At 41.6% G+C, this 17200-nt stretch overlaps 3 protein-coding genes across 4 annotated transcripts in view; 1 reads left to right on the plus strand and 2 right to left on the minus strand.

Moving 5' to 3' along the window:
- Positions 1 to 2: 2 nt before the first annotated feature.
- On the minus strand, positions 3 to 8432 carry LOC119465947 (eukaryotic translation initiation factor 6). The gene is made up of 7 exons (XM_037726431.2): positions 8236 to 8432; positions 7600 to 7685; positions 6622 to 6797; positions 4729 to 4839; positions 3905 to 3970; positions 2157 to 2338; positions 3 to 152 (listed from the first exon to the last, which is right to left on the minus strand). The coding sequence occupies exons 1-7, from the start codon at positions 8340 to 8342 to the stop codon at positions 143 to 145; spliced, it is 738 nt and encodes a 245-aa protein (XP_037582359.1). The 5' UTR covers positions 8343 to 8432; the 3' UTR covers positions 3 to 142.
- A 314-nt stretch (positions 8433 to 8746) lies between these two features.
- Positions 8747 to 9551, plus strand: LOC119465995 (39S ribosomal protein L13, mitochondrial-like). The gene has a single exon (XM_037726480.2). The coding sequence runs from the start codon at positions 8882 to 8884 to the stop codon at positions 9425 to 9427; it is 546 nt and encodes a 181-aa protein (XP_037582408.1). The 5' UTR covers positions 8747 to 8881; the 3' UTR covers positions 9428 to 9551.
- A 675-nt stretch (positions 9552 to 10226) lies between these two features.
- The window catches only part of LOC119465906 (uncharacterized), a 47316-nt gene continuing 40342 nt past the window's right edge, over positions 10227 to 17200 (minus strand). For both annotated transcript variants that reach the window (XM_037726390.2, XM_037726382.2), the window contains exons 19-20: positions 14756 to 14821; positions 10227 to 10344 (exon numbers count right to left, since the gene is read on the minus strand). In XM_037726390.2, the coding sequence (XP_037582318.1) occupies positions 10282 to 10344; positions 14756 to 14821 (129 nt within the window). In that variant the 3' untranslated portion in view covers positions 10227 to 10281. The remainder of the gene's footprint in view (positions 10345 to 14755; positions 14822 to 17200) is intronic.

The following is a 17200-nucleotide window of genomic DNA, read 5'->3' on the forward strand; positions in this document are numbered from 1 at the left end:
AATTCTGTGCAACCAGCATCATTTAATGTCTTTCAATGTACGTTCACTAATTAATTTGTGCTAAAAGAATAAAAGAGAGCACGTTTTTTCACTGTACATGGGACACCTTTGGATGGTCAGCCACCTTGACTGCACACCAGCATCAAGTCATACTGAAATGACAAAACAGTACAAAACAGTCATTTGAGACATTCATTCCAAACTATTAGATGTGAAAGTATAATGTGATCCAAGGCCACTTATAATGTAAAACTTATGAGAAATGAAAGTATGCTTGTACATGCTGAAGCGTACAAAAAGAAAAATGCTAGCACAATTTCAAGACAAAGGTGTAATATAGTGTTGCACCTAAAATGCAAGAGTAGCCATTGCACATTGTAAATCTAAAACTGGGCAGCTACACAGCTTCCACCAATCAAAATCCTATTTAAGTTCACATGGTTGCATCCATACTTCAGTTGTGAAATTGGTATCACTAAACATAGCCTGTACAAGGCTATTTTGCATTCAGAATTATGCATTGTCTGTTAATGCACTTATGTTTGGCCAAGAACTTCCCCATAGAGTTCATATACCCATCAGACTATAGTGCATCGAAATCAAAAGCACCAATTAAAATTATGATCTTTAAGACGTGTTGCAAACATCTTGAAACACTTCTGATTGGACCTGTGCTGCAGGTTTGGATAATAAGGGTGAAGAGTTTTAGTAAAATGAGTTGGAAAGTAGACTGCTGGGATACAAGCCTTCAGTATCAGTTTGTCTACATGTAGTGGGTTCCCCCTTTTTTTTTAGTTGGTTTCACATTTTACATTAGGCATATACTTCTCAAGCGACTGCATAGGTGCTTTACAAGTACGCATGACATATAATTGATAAGCTCATATCTGACATTCTGCAAAGAGTTCTCGCATGGCGTCCACATTCTGTTTCACTAAGCTCACTGAAGAATTGAACATTCCTAATTGGTACTGCAGCTGCACGGTTTTCATGATTCTGAAATGTGATGAAACTAAATTTTCAATGGACACAATTAATTGGGCCTGAAAGAGATATCCACTCATTTGCCGAGATGCCCACCTTTACACCTACATTACTTTTTTATCAATATAACATTTAGGCACCATTTACCTACTGTATAACAAAGGCTCAGTATTTTAAGTTTTTAAAAAATCAGCAATTTAGATATGCCAACTCAATTTTCTAAATTTAATTTTTATTTGTAAAGGATTAGTACTAGTTGAAAGCAATACAGCACGCGGACAAAAGCGTCGAGCCAATTATGAGGTTTCATCAGACAGAATCACCATATGGATTCAGAATAGGAACAGAAAGCTAAAAGACTACCGACATAAAACTCGCAATCTTTTCATTTTTTGCATTAATGAAGGTCCTCGACTTGAAAGCCTAGAAATAATACACTCGCAAGCCTCGGAGCAACCTAAATAATTTACTATAATAGCTTTTCTACGTACCAGTTTCAGTTTTGTTTCCCATGCAGTGTGTGTCATGATGCAGAAGGTGACGTGGGAGCAGAAGATCATGTTGTGTTGGCACTTTTTCCGGCTTGCTCGGTTGTCTGCTGTGGTGCTAATTGTTGCGTGGTCCAATGTAGCAGCATAACAGACGACCGAGCGAGCCAGCCGGAATGAATGCCAAAACATGACAATGTTGTGCTCCCATGTGAACACCTTCTGCTTCACGACACGTACACCTGCTGGAAAACCACTCCCAGCAAAAAACGGAAAAAGGACAGCCTTGTAATGGTCATATTCTTGCTTCATATGAAGCTGTTATACTGAGAAACTTCAGTGCAAAGGACCTGTCGTTCGAACTGGATCTTTCCAACCTTCACAACATCACGAGTTGTAAAAATAATTTTTAAGATTTGTCCTTATACCTAAGCACAATGGTTAGTTTGAGATGGCAGAGCAAAGCAGTGCTGTTTCAGGTATGGTTCAATCAATTGTGTGCCAAATGTGCAGCGATTACGTGTAATTTTGCACTTCACAACATAAACACCCTTCTATGCTGGCTTTAGTTTGAGACTACTTCCAAGGGCTGAAATATAACTGCAACCAATCTTCCAAATGTGAACAGTTGGAATTTGAAAAACACAGTCACACAGGTATCGTCCTTGCATGCTGCCAACTTGCCTCTCAATCAAAGATGCCTTCATAGTGGTCGTGATGGCTGCTGGAGTAGCCTCATTCAGCCGGAAGACACTCTCCACTACTGAGAGCTCTGTGCTTGTAGTGTCCATGCCACAAAAAGCACACCAATCATTCACCACCATCCCTGCACCCACTACGTCGCTGCCTCGATTCACTGTGCCCGCCTAGAAAGACACAAAGCATGCTGTCAGTCCTGACCTGACACACTGTAGCCCCCCCCCACAACAGCACATTACAGAATTTTGCACCATTTAAAATCATAGCACACTTTATCACAATAAGCAAATTATTGCCATAAGCACAATAAGCTTATCACAATAAGCAAAAAGTAGCAACAGTAGCCACTCCGAAGAGAAAAGCCAGGAGCACTGCTCTAACCCTTTTAAGGTTGATTTTTTTTTTTTTTTTTTCACCATATGCGACCCCTTTGAGTGATTAGTAATGAGATAGCCATCAGTTTTGCGAGCGCAAGAAGCCGAAACCGCCACACGCCTGCCAATGCGCAAGCGGTAGGTAGTACACGCGCTGGAGCAAACAAACCATACAATGAAAACCAAAAGAGATAGGCACGTTAAAAAAATTCCCTGTATTCCCACATAGTGGCAGCACATGCCAAGAAAGAAAAAAGTTCGGAAATTGGCGCGCTTTTTAAACGTACATAAATATATGGCATCAACCATTTTGAACTTGTTTGCGGTGCCGCATATTTACGTCATTGACCCTAAAAGGGTTACCACCTCCTGGGCTTTAGAGCAACTTATGTTTTATAGAGACTACAGACCCGGTGGCCTGCACGTGCCATGGCATCAGAACTTTCAACAAAAATGTACAACCGCAAGCAAAAGTTTAAAGACCACTGGCACTCCAAAAAAGCTTCTTTCACAGCCCAGCATTAATCCTGAAATGAAGTGGTGAAACACATGTGTGCATGTTCGACCAATGCAGTGCATGTCCCACTTCCAGTCTGCACAGCCCTGACTATCCAGAAGAAATTTCAAAATTTTCAATGCTGCCATGAACTTTGCAGTTTTACTCACAACAGTACAAGAGGCAAGCATGTGTGTGCATACAAGCATAACCAAGCAAGTAAAGCACAAAGCTGTGATCTTAGCAACCTGTGGGAAACTAGCAGGTGCTGTGCACTCGCACTGTGTCAGTGCGACTGTCACAAGATTACACTGCAGCATGCGAAGAAGTCGTGCATAAATGCTATTAGATCATCACTCGAAGCTGTGCATCAACCTTCAGAACGCTATTTGTGTATCATGATGCAAAGCTTTAGTGGGCATAAGAGAGCTCGTCTGCTTTGAGGAAACATCACAAACAGTGCTACAGAAAGGCAATGAAAAAGCGTAATTAGAAAATGAGAACTGTTCAGCTACAGACTGTGCAGCACAGTTCATGCAGTCATGAGAATTGTCAGCTAAGGAGCACATGCATGCACATACAAACAGCTAAGACAGTAATGTGCATTACTTTGACACACCAAGTGGCTCAAATTAAGACACTATACTTTAAGCCGTGTTTGTCATACAGGGTATTTAACAATGCCAAATTAAAAAAAACACAATCGGGATGGTTTTTCCTTTTATATTTCAAAATTAAAGGCATTGCCTATCTACACATAGGGCCCACACTGCATCACACCATGCAGCCCGCCATTTGCACTTGTGAACCAATACTACTGGTAATACAGATATCTTTGAATGTGACACACGAGTGCTACTTACAACAAGAGGGACCTGTAGAAGGGAGGAAAGCTCTCCCTGGTCCTCAATGGATGTCCTCGGGTGCACCTTCACGAAAGGTAAAGTTGTCAGAATTACACTTGAAAAGTTGATCTTATCATGAACAATTTAAATACTATCAAAAACTGCATAAGTGACACTTCACAGAAATCGCAGAAAAGCTAATAGCTCTTAACAAAATCAGTTCAATGAAGGTCATTATGGCGTATCTAATAATAGCCACTTCTACGTTCACTCAACTGCTGCTACTACTGGGCAGATCAAGGTTTAAGATACACTGCAATGCTGGACACCCAATCACTTGCTTCTTTTAAATTATGAGATCAAACTTGGGCAAAATCAAGACCATGAAAAAAAAAAAAAAAGCCTGCTCATTTTACACTGAAGTAAATTAAAATTTCCGGCATTCTAAAGATTTCCTACTCTAGAATTAAGAATAATTCTAACTTCATATTGAAGTTCATATAAAAGGAAACATGCAGTAAGTTATACAGAAGCAGGTACCATAATTGCAGGGGGCATGATGCCTCACTGGAGAGAGAGACATTCCACCTGTTTGCTAAGCCAGTCAGCATTAGCAGAAAAATTATCAATCTAGAATAAGGTCCTAGTTCTCAAAACATTTGACTTATTTCATTTCTGAAAGTATGTGCATACGTACGTGAATAAAAAGTTCTATTGCATGCCCCATAAAGCAAAAAACCCATACAAAAACATGACAGTTTGTCATAAGCTTGAGAAGCCTAGATCATTAACAATAAAAATGAGTTCAACAGCATTACACTGCAAATTAAAGGTATTCTTACCAGGCCACCTTGATTGCTGAGGGCACAGTAACTGCCAACAAGAACATTTCCAGCTATTGTTTGCCGGAACACCTCAACTTTAAGTACGTCAGCTATAATTTCTTCCGTCTCCTGAAAGAGTACACATCATAAAAAGGCAGTTATTTCTAAAGCAGAAGCACAAGCCCAAGAAGGTAATCATTATAATGCAACTAACAGCTCTTATTCTAGCCTGAAGTTGCACATAAGTAGCACACATTTTTTGTTTTGTTTTTTTTACATTAAGCTTACCTAGTCGAATTAAATAAACTACGTGCTCTATACGAATGTCTAAGCTCACAGCAGTTGCTGAATATATTAGAGAGATGAAGATTAGGAAACTTAAGTGAACTGTATCCAAGAGCCCAAAGGCTGCTTGGATTTTGCTGGGACCCAAGTGACTATCTTATGCAAAGCTCTTGTGTCTCCTAATCTCGAACTCTCTAGTAACCCTTTAAATGATGTGCCCGAGTATACTCATCTGGCATATGATGCACACCCCTGGCAACACCCGAGGTAATTCGTTAATGGGAAACATCTGTAAACTGGTTGCACCATCTATTCAGTCAAACTAAAATTTTATGGTACGTTTCACTTCTATATGACTGATGGCATGATATAAAGCTTGTCGACTGTCGGTGTTGCTAAAGTCTCTCGTTTTCAAACATAACAGACTGGCACAAAAAGCCTGCATTTTTTTTTTTCATTTTTTAATGCAGAAATTCAAGAACTTAAGAACTCTGCTTCAGAGGACATCAATATTGATTATGAGTGTCTTCACTGACCAATGACAGTGACAAATGCCATGTTGCTTTAGGAAAACTAATTATACTAGTTAAAATACCGTATACACTCATGTAAGGGCCGCACGTTTTTTCTGCGATTTTCATGGGGTGCGGCCCTTCCACGGAAGTGTGAAATTTTTGTTCAATTTTCGATCCACGTATGGAAAGACCTAATTAATCATGCCATATATACCTAACAATGGGATATCTGGCGTCTAGCTACGGACATCCTCGCAAGATGCCTTCATCGGTATCGCTGCTCGGGCTCTGCTCGTCGCCGCTGCTCGGGTAATCCGCACGTTCATGTATCCAATCGTCCTCAGTGCTGTCCATGGCATTGGAAATCCCGGTGACCTTAAAACTCTTTACAATAATGTCCGTGGACACTGCCCGCCACGCATTTAAAATCCAAGAGCAGACCAGCTGAAGTGACGCCCTCCTTAATCGTCCAGACGGCGTTTTCTCGTGGGAGCCCGCTTTTATCTATTCAGAGTACTGGTGTCTGAAGTGTGCCTTAAACGGCCTATTAATATACGCATTCAGTGGTTGCAGCATGCTTGTTAAACAGCCGGGGATGACCGCCAGATGCGTACGAGCTTCTGCAAGACAAGCCTTCACGAGTGTGCCGTTTGCTGGCGAGATTTTTTTTTTTCAAAATTTGGACTGCCGAGTTGGGGGGAGCAGCCCTTACACGAGCACGGCCCTTAGTCGAGTGTATACGGTAAGTTTTAATTTGAGTTTTCAAATTAATTTTTTTAATTTTTACCAATGTATCACCAATGAATAACATTTGAATTTAAAGCCTGCTAATGCGTTACTTTGATAGAAATTTAATTTAGTGCACATCAGAAAAACAACAGACACCAAAAGAGTTAAATTTTCACAACTGTGCACTATTCCCAACAGAGAGCGTGAAGAATGCTTAATTAAAAAAGGGTTGAGGGGTCATTCCAGAGAGCATGCTTCATGCCTACCACTAAAAATTGAAGGGGTAGGTCAGAGGCAAAGAAAAACGAAAGATCAGAGAATATCCTGGGAAACATCGATATTAAAGCACAAAACTACAATGCATGTGTGCAAAGACCCAAACCTTGTCTAAATCGGGGTGTGTCAGAGCAACATAGTCATTGCAGGCTATGACATTTCCAAGTGCTGATAGGCGTTCTTCAATCCGCTGTATTTTTACGCTATCGGGAAGAGAGTTTCGAAGATGCTGAAGTTCCTGGTCAGTTGTGGTGTTGGGCACCAGCAAGCCATGGCGATTACCTGCGCATGCACACCAATACATGTATGTGAAAGTGCACACCCCACTACCACTACATTTGTGCTGGTTAGCACAAAACAGTGGTTGCAAGCCACACTGTAACCATCTCGCAAAAGGGGAACTGAGGCTCCATACCGTGATAACAGAGCAAAAAAAAAAAAAAAAATGATGCCAGTACTTCATTTAACCTAGGAGCCCAAAAACTAAAATCTTAGCACGCCACTAAAATAAATTTTTTCTCCCCCCCCCCCCCCCCCCCCGTTTCATTTTTCTTAGTTTAGCGACACATTGCCCTATTAACCACCTGGAACAGGAAGGAATCGTATTTCCTTTGGGTACAAAGAAACAGAAGGATCACTAACGCACCACCCGATCTTTTTCATGTAAAATTAGCTACCTGACTCTGCGACTTGTCACACAAGTGATGTCCGCCTCGTCATAAATCCACCTAATGCTTTTAAAAAATCAGTTCGTACTAGAAACACCTGATATGTTATAACCTAGCCAGTCAAAATACCCCGTAAGGTCGACATTCACCTCAACTATTTCACTAACAGTTACTTTCGGTTATTCACATATCCTAAAGACTCGTTAAACCATTGGTACACTCATATCACCTCGGTACATTACAAACTTTGCGGGAATGTAACGCAATGATGGAATCAAAGCCGAACATTCATAGCAAGATTCTACAGTCGATCTTGTATATACGTTTCGGATGGGTGAAATATGCGTAGAAGCAGCGCACACTAAGATGGTGCTTTAAAACAGTAGAACAAGCACCGATTACCAGAACCGACGTACCCACAGTAAGCCGTCCAATTATCCGGCAACCGGCGATGGACGCGTGGATCACGGATATGGTATCCGCAAGCTCGCCTTCGAAGATGCTGCAACGAACATTTGCGCGTATTCTTCAGTAAGAGCGAGTAAAATCGCACATTTGACATGCTGCGACATTATTCATTGTCATATGCGGGGGAGTAGGAACGCAAGAAAATCGTCACCCTCGGCTGCAGTGTTCAAAAGTTGCACGCACGAGTAAGTTACCTCACTACCTGTTTTAGCATGCACTCCCAACACTCTTTCACGAGACAACCGTGTTTGTCTTCTTCGCTGAGCTACAAACCACGGCTCGCTTCAACTACAAGTCGCTACATCATTTATTTATTTTTCAAATTACCACTTTTGGCACACATCACAGATTTGACACCCTCCAATTGCGACATTTGCAGGCAACGTTTAATATTTCTTCCTACTCTGAAATGCCGAACAAAAGTTTGTCCTAGACTTCTGCAAACACACCAATGTTCGACAGTTAAACAAATACACATTGACGTATCAACGTCTGCGACTTCGCTGAGGTTTGGAAGTAAATGCACATATCACTTCGGTGATCACGTCGCTGACGACGCACGTGGACGAGCAGAAAAGGCTCACCTGTAGAAGTTCTCTGAACCGCCAATAGCCACCAAGCAATACGAGTTCGTAAGTTTAGCGAAGACGCCAATCTCGTTATTGTTTTCGAATTGGGCTCTTACTGCCATATTCGCTCTTAACAAAATACGCAAACTTTTCTTCCAAAGTGATAACCACAAGGGATGCGCGACACAAACAGCGCTCCAGGCGCAAGCGCAACAGACCTCAGCGTTCCCTAGCGGTACGCTCAGTCGGCTGTCCAACGTTTTGGCTGAGTCACAGAGCTGAGGGGTTTCGTAATTTTACGAGAGTCGTGCTAAGTATCAACACGAGGCCGGCTGTAGCAACGTTTTTAGATGAGCCGTGGAGCGAACAACCGGTAAAACAGCAGAATTTTGTAATAAAGGTCAGTATTTCTTACAAAATAAAAATAATGTCATGCGCTGGGCATTTTGAGTAATGCGTGTTTGTAGTAAACGCTGTACCGGCCACCGCATGGCCACCGTGATTCCGGTGGTTCCGGTTCCGGTTATTAGTTTAGTTCAACTGCGCGTGGCCATAGTGTGTAGTACATAGAATCCGACTTGAATTTCATCTGCGCTGATTCTTTGTCATGTGCCACTGACTTCACTGTATTGTAAAGTGCGAATTCCCCCCCTGTTTTGATATGGGTGCATTATCTAATTTTAAACGGGTGCAGCAGTGGGCAACGTTTACACGTCGTTGGCTTCTGTACGACGCACGATGGCAGAACCCGTTCCAGTCCGCCGAGATGATCTCCAATGTGCTGCAAGGCAAACATAAGCCGATATACTTCGCCTCCAGTGACTGCGGCGATCACGTTGTGGTGACGAACTGCAGCGAAATCGCCATGCCGTGGTACGAGTGGAAGTACCGTATGTATTACCACGATACACGCTTCGCTGGCGGGCGCTCTTGGACTCCAGCATGGCAAGTGCAGGACAAGGACACAACAAAAGTTCTTTGGAAAGCGGTATACAGGGCTCTGCCAGGTGACCTAACTAGACGGCCCCGGATGGCCAGGTTGCATCTGTATCCAGACGACAAGGTACCTCGTGAAATAATGGAAAACATCTCGGGTCAACTGAGGCAGCTCCGGCGTGTGCCCAAGAAGCTCGCAGAGTACACCGAAGAAGAGCAGGCCAAGTTCCCGAAAGTCTTTGACTACCCTGACGACTACGTTATCCAGTAGCCTAACCAACATGACTGTTCGCAGGTCGATGTAGCTGAACTGTCAGTTGTGCAAATTGTACATCTTGAGCACATTTTTCTGTTTGCAGACATTAAACGTGAATGCATAGCGTTCACAACTTCCAGCTGTTGCAGGTTAATCAGGTAATCTGCTGCAAAATATGTTAATGCAGCGAAGCCAAGGCCTCGTGTCATCTAATCAGCAAGGAAAGGGCAGACTTGTCCCTTGTCCGCCACTAATCCTTCCGTGACGCTTTCATTCAGTGGTGTCGAGCGATCACTGGCGGATAATGGAGGTTTTCTGTTTTTTTCCCCGGCTGATGCAACCCACCTGCCACAATAAAATCTACTAATTTGATTAGGCATGCGTAAAGAAAACTGTTAATGCACGGCTTGAAGGTCCACGTAACAGTAGAGACCTCGAAAGCTACATAATCAACTTTATATAAGCATTTTTAGGTTCCACAATAAGAGTCACCCACGCCTAATGAAAAAAAAAGAAAAGAGAGAGATTGAGAATCGCCCAGTTCGCTTGCTTCACGTTTGCTGCTTCGTGGATACTTTTGCAACTTGAGCCAAGGTTGACTGCAATACTAGCAAATGCATGCCATTGAGAATGTTGAACAGGCATCTGCAGAAAACCAGTTGTGTCAAATTGGACAGGTGGCAACCCTAGGTGAAACACATTGGCATCTGTATACATACCAATTATTACCCTTTCATTTGCCAAATGCTTCCAGTATACCCAGTTACAAAGACTGAATACCATCATATATCTTCAGGGAAATGGGCCATGCTGGTTATGGTTGTGTAAATACAAAACAAACTTTTTATTCTAAAAAACGTAACATCTCATTAACTGGTTCCCAGAGTCTCAGACTTGCGGTGTCCAGGCTTGAGCATTTCAAACTTTACAACCTGTAGAAAACAAAACAATAGATATGAGAATTCCTATGCAGTACTATTTTCAGTAAAAAGAAGACTATACAAATGATAAAGCCTTGTTGGGTGACCATTGTAAACAACACAGAACACAACCATTTCTTCAAAAAGCGTATACAGCCAATACGACTTCCATTAAACCCCTTTCACTACTGAGCACACTCTGCAAAAAACGACCCAAGTATACAGATTGTTTTTATTGGTTCAAACAAACATATATGCAAATAAAGCAAAAAAAAAATCATTGAATATGCTTATTTTAAAACAGGGCTTTAAAAAAATCATTTCTAAAAATAGACTGACTGTTTAACTGCAGTACTAATAAAAACATCTCAGTTTCAAAACTTTCAAAACACCTTCTCAGCTTCAAAACTAGTAGCTGAGAAGGTGTGCTCATTGCACTAAAATAGAGCGGTACTATGACTTAATTGAACGCCAATATAACTTGTACTAAGACTAACTCATGTATGGTGAAGCCGAACTTGTGTTGGTCGGTTACAGCATGGACTAGCCCAGCTTGTCCTCGGTAAAAGCGGTACGTAGTTCAATGACTAGCCTGGTTTGTCTTTGTGGGGAAAGGGTTAAGCTGGTCAAACACAGCCATTGCAAACTCTTGTATGCCATAGCTATGCTCTCAACACAGCTCTTCCTCATTTAGTATAGAAGAAAAGGATTTTCCTCAAATCACCTTTTCAAGCAGCTGGCAAACAGTATGAAAAAAATTCATGCTGCTCTGCAACACTAACTTGGTCTACCATTTCTGACAAGTGCTAGAAATGTTTTCAGAAACGTGTGAATGCTGTGAAGCATGCTAATGGCTGCCAAATATTCCCAATTCTGAGCAAGACCAAGAACAAGCCTCTTTGCTTGCTACATTCCAGCGTGGCAGTTGAAAGTGTCTTCTTTCAACTCGCTGGCAAAGACAAAAAAGTCCAGTAGCAGGCCACTGAAAGAAAGACTACAGGGTATTCTTCGTGCAAAATGCAAGTTACATGGAGCGAAGTTCAATTTTTTAGACAACACAAACGTGTCGACCACATGGAAAGGAAGCAGATATCCTGTAGTGAAGCAAGTTGCTGATTTTTACATTATACTAAACTTCACTGCATATTAATTACAATGGCCACAATCGTACCACATTAACAAAATGTATCCAGGGAGGGAGATTAGGATGGAATGCAATGATTGTAATGGCATCATTGAAATCAAACATATACTGGCGGGGTGCCCCACAACTCTTCCCAACCTCCTGGAAGAATGGACACAATGGGAAAAAAGAATCCAAAGCCCACTGCTTCAAGATCAACTCAGGGCTGTCCAGAGGGCTCATGATGTCGCTGAAGGGCTTGGCCTGACAGTGCCAACGTGGGAGCAGCCCGCCTCGGCTTAAGTCGAGCCTCCAGACCTCTTTGAATAAAGTTTTCACATACACACTATATTTGCTCTTATTAATGCAACTTCAATATATTTTTTTGTGTGTGTGTGTGTTACTAGTGCTGCAAGTGACAGGACAGCGCTTGAAAACTCCTTGTATCCCAATGCTCCCATGTTGTTTTGGGATACAAATGTAAAACTTTGCAAAAAGCTTATGCACACAACTACAAATTTATATCATGTAAAGAAAACAAAATTAGCTTCAAGCATAGCTGATGGCCATGCTGTGAGTGCTGCTTGGGTGACATCAGCTCACAGTAAGCATTGTCTTAAAGGGCCCCTCACCAAGCCACATAGAAAATTTCGGTTATATGCTGGAAGTTACGTGCCCTCTAAGGTGCGTTCTACCGCAATAATTTTAAAAATTGGTTCATTGATAGCTGACATAGAAATATTTCAGTGCCGCGAACCCATGATTTCAGGAGGTGAGCTTCACTGCCAACATGGACACCCTCTCCACTTGTCCCGTCTAGCCTCCGCAAGCAAAATTCCTTCCCTGCATTTTTCCATACCAGAGCTCAAAGATTGCGCAATGCATACGTCACGAGCCTCGCCTTCTTTTCTTTTTCTGCATTCTTTTTCTCCTTCTATTTCTTCCTTTTGTATTTCTTATTTTTTTGTTGCTTTTTTGCTGTGCGGCGCACTTCCGCTGACGGTCTTGCATGCCCAAGCTGTTACATTAGTCTCATTTCGCACAGCGCATGATTTTGCACGCTGTGCACGAGAACACCTGACTAGCGGTATAAGTCAGTGCTACACTAAGGCACACGCAAGTGGATCACACAACGCGATCGCGCGCTGAAACGCGGTAGAAAATGACATAGTGTCGCTCTCTGCGCTCATGATTGCACGACATAGAAACAAGCAGGCAAAACGGAAGTACATCTCTCTTGCTACGGTACGAAGTAAAACAAAGACACGCAGACATTCAGTTTGTAGGTTTTATTATTTCTCTAAACCTTAATTTGTCTATTGGAGCAAGAGATCAAACAAATAACTGCTGTTGCCTTGAATAATTCTCAAAGTCACGTGCCACTGTGAGTGACGTCATAGCACAGAGATCTACGTAGGCACACTTGCACGAGTGATGTCGACTCTCCGGCTGGGAGTGCGGCGCCCGCGAGGAGAAGGACGCAGAGCGTTTGGTTTGAAATTTCAGCTAGTTTTGCGGTGCATAGCGGTGTAATACTTTGCAGGCACGATCGTTAGCGTGCATTGTATGCACTGCGCTTGTCAATTCGAAATGGCCAGGCCTGGTGAGCGGCCCTTTAAGAGGAAGCTTTAGTTTAGTGTCAACTCCGATTTCCCCATTAAAATACATGCAAACCGCATAAATTCTTTTCCGAGACAACTGCTCGACTGATTTGAATGAAATTTGTTCCATTTGATAGAGAAAGTTAAATTATAGCAACCCTAGGACATGCAATTTTGATTTAGGACCTCAAATTTTTTACAAAAATTATCGGCAAATAAAAAAAATACCAGAAGCACAAAGTTTACAAGTTCATAACTCCGCACTAAAAACAGATTTTGCAGTTCTGTAAGAGCATTTGTTAGAGCATCTCATGTGGACAAATGTGATACATGAATTTACAGTTTATGTTAAATTGTTACAATGTTTGCGAGGGTTTTGCAAAAGTCCCTACTCACAAATTAGGGACATATATTACAAAGCAATGTATAATACATCAACAGTGTCGGCATCATGCATTATTAGGTGCAGTTTTTACAGAATTCTGATATCATTTTTCAATGCTGATTACAGAGTTGTAAGCTTGATACTTAACTTTTAGATTTTACAATTTCAATAATTATGCTAAACAAATTTATGGCATAAATTGAAATTCCACTTTCAACAGTAACTAGATTTCAACTTTTCTTTTTAAATGCAACAAACCTAATCAAAATCGGTTCAGTAGTTGTCAAGAAAAACAATTTCTCCGTTCCCATCCCATTAGAGAGAGCTACAGCTTTAAATATTTCTGATAATCTTTAAATACTTTAAATTATTGCAGTTGTTAAGATATGTAAGAGGCAGAACTAACATATCTTAACAACCGCAATAATTTGGGGGAAATCTAATCGGTGTCTCGCTCTTGTGATGTACCCTTCTTTTCTTTAGGTATATATTTGTGTTGTTTTTCGAATAAAGAATTCATTCGTCAGTCACCACTGGTGTGTATCTCCTTTCTTGTCTTTTGCGCTGTTCCCCTGTCAAGTACGTACCGACTAGCCCAAGCCTCTACGGTGTTAAATAAATATTTAACTAATAAAATAAAATTAAATACTACTTCTTACAGAATTCTTACAAAGCAAACAAAGGAGGAGGCAGCCATCTTCATCAAGATGCTTGGTGTAGTAGATTTTATGAGGCTGCTCCTTGGTTGTGAACACCAAAAATAAACTCAATCTGAATCTAAAATTATTATTAACTAAGCACCAAAAGTTGTGGCAGCTGATCGGAGCATGCACAATGGCAAAGAGCAACCATGTACGATTTGCTGCTCATCTGCCAAATGAAAATAAGGATGAAGAGTAAGCTCAGGTTGCTTAGTTTCCATGGCTGCAGTAAACAGTTAAGCTGTCCACCGAAAAGTGAGACAGTTGCAATGCCCGATGGCCTTTCCGTTTCCTTTCCCTTTCTTATTTACAATATATTACTTTGTTGTAGGCAAACAGCAAGCCCATTAGTGCGCTTTCATTCTGCTATATGAGAATCCTTGCAAAATTGTCCTCACGTGCACTAATGGGAGCTCATCTGCTGGTCTCATGCTAAACTTCCCCCAATCAGATAGGTATGCACGTGTTGATCGAACAGCAGACCAATGTCACTGGAAAAGGTTTGCATTTCCAGGATGCACATACATATAAACAGTGATAATAAACACTATATTAAGCATACATGCACAGTAGAGTTGATGTGGATTACAGACTCATGCAAATATATACACACCTGCTTTGCATGGGAATCTGCAATCTTTTGTAACAACTCACTGGTACGACCACTGCCAACAAGATCCTGTAAGACCACAGCGATTTCATGTGTGAGTAATCACAAAAAAGAAGACAAGAGAGAAAAGAACAACACACACACACAACTCTGCAGAAATGAAGAGGAAAAACAGAAACAAACATGAACTTTTACCAGGAGTGAAAAGCAGAAGAAAGCCCTAGAGCAATAAATGTCAGAATAGGTAGTTCTTATTGGCCCAATGCAAACAATGCAAGAAGAACTTTAAGAAACAAGAAGTATGACAGGAGAAACGAAAAAAAAACTAAAAAATAAACTGAAAAGGAAACTGAATCACTGGCATTGTGCTTCAAATGCAATGGCCAAACTGCACTACCTAATATGGCTGGTATTAAAGGACATTTTCTCACAAATATTCCAAAAATAGGTTTTGTATGCACCTTATATGAGTGAAGTTATCAGCAACCAAGTGCTGCCCTTGCCACATCTTTGCAGTTTTAACTATACTTTAAGCCGTGCGCCCATGCTCACGCAGAACCATACCCTCCGTGCTTCACCCATCATCCCACAAAGCGCAGTGGTGTTGTTCCCTGACACTACACGATGCAACCAGTGACATTTCTGTTTTTGCTTCTGCTTAGCTGTGATGTCTCAAGAAATTCAGCCAATGGCCATCAAGTTTATAAGCAGTATACACAAAATGTGTGTGTATGTGTGTGTGTGTGGGGGGGGGGGGGGGATTTCAGGAAGCTAAAAGAAAAAGCTAGTAGTCTCTGAAATTTCTAGCAAAGCTGTAGACTGCATGGTGTGTGTATAGGATTTGGATCAGATGTTCATGACAACACGGTCTAGTGCCAAACCATGTTTATTTCGTATGTTAAATGACATTGCAAAATGTCTTCAGCATACAAGACATCACCAGAAAAATCATAATGATGGGACGGGATAGGAACCAGACCCGATCGTCCAAATGTCCAATTCACCAACCAGTTGAATGACTGGCTGAGAGATTCGGTTCCACGTTCCAAAGCAACATCTGAGCTATAAAAGACACTAAAAGTGGAAGGCTTTGAATTAATTTTGACAGCATAAACTTCTTTATCGTGCACCTAAACCTGAATATGTGGTGCCACTGGGACTAGGAATCAAACCCGAGACCTCGTGCTGAGAAGCAGACCGCCACAGTCATTGGGCCACCAAGGTGGGTAGTTTTCCAAAAGCACCTTGCATCAGTGCATTACCGAAGAGCAAAAGGTTGCCGTTTCATGTCCCATTTTTTTTTTCCTAGCACTTGAAAAAATTAAGATATGGGGCATAATGTTCCAAAGCAACTCGCAAGCTATCGGAGACGCTCCAGATGAATTCCAAGCACCTGAGGTTCTTTATTCTGCACCCAAACTTGGTACACAAGCATTTCTGCATACTGCCCCCATCGGAATGCAGCCACCGCTGCTGAGCATAGAGCCCACGATTTCATGCATGGCAGCAGAGAAGCGTAATCACTGAGCCACCGAGGCAGGAAGCACTCTCGAAGCTGGGATTTCCTTCTGCAGAGGACACGATTCTTTCAGTGACACGCCAGCATGCGGCACTGTTTTAGCTTCCGTCCTCTTTGTATGTTTTGCGGTTCACTTCTTTGCCACTATCTACTACCCCCCCCCCCTCTTTTTTTTCTCTTGCTCAAAAGACATAGCCCCGAGCCCACAAAACTAAAGCCGCTCTCCGACTGACACTTTTTTGTTTTGTATCACGAAAGAAAGACAAATACGCTGTAAAGAACTGCATTACAATGCATCCAGTAAGTGCAGTCACAAGTAACTCCTGGCTTCCAATCATGCCCATCAGCATGGAACAATCAAATTAATTGGACAAGATCTCACTGTTGGTTCCACACTTTTCCCACAGTCTCTGGAGCACCTTCTCAACCATTGTAACCTCAATAAAATGCTTTGACACAGAGTAAAAATTAAAAATTTTAAGTATATATGAAACTCGGTTGATTCCCAAGTATGCCTCTATTAGCTGTTCAAAACTGTTAGATGACCCTTTTTAGCATGTACACAATTTAACTATAAGATCCTCGTTCTGAGATCAGAACTCCATGAGCTAGGCTATGGTCTCACCAGTAACGGAACATGTTCAGAAATCTGCTGCTGTTACTGCTTGTGAAATGTGCAGTGCACGCCACAGCAATGCGTTCAGACAACAAAAAAGAAAGTATGCAATAACACGTAATTTGTAACCAGATGCAGTGGAATCTCGTTGATACGATTCTGCATAATACATTTTTTCCTTATAAACAATTTTTTCTTATATATACGATTATTCTCAGATAACACGATTTTCGGATGATACATTTTATTTTCTGGTTCCCATGAAGATCGTGTCAACAAGATTCCACTGTATCCAGAAAGTACCCAGATATGG

This window comes from Dermacentor silvarum, chromosome 1 (assembly GCF_013339745.2).
Source record: "Dermacentor silvarum isolate Dsil-2018 chromosome 1, BIME_Dsil_1.4, whole genome shotgun sequence".
Taxonomy (NCBI): Eukaryota; Metazoa; Arthropoda; class Arachnida; order Ixodida; family Ixodidae; genus Dermacentor; species Dermacentor silvarum.

What these genes read in the sequence shown, in the direction of transcription:
- LOC119465947 (XM_037726431.2), bottom strand. Translation starts at nt 8,342, where the DNA reads ATGGCAGTAAGAGCCCAATTCGAAAACAATAACGAGATTGGCGTCTTC. An exon ending in CACACCCCGATTTAGACAAG is followed by an intron (nt 4,840 to 6,621) that starts GTTTGGGTCTTT and finishes GTACTCTTTCAG; the next exon opens with GAGACGGAAGAAATTATAGC. An exon ending in TCAGCAATCAAGGTGGCCTG is followed by an intron (nt 3,971 to 4,728) that starts GTAAGAATACCT and finishes CCTTTCGTGAAG; the next exon opens with GTGCACCCGAGGACATCCAT.
- LOC119465995 (XM_037726480.2), top strand. Translation starts at nt 8,882, where the DNA reads ATGGGTGCATTATCTAATTTTAAACGGGTGCAGCAGTGGGCAACGTTT.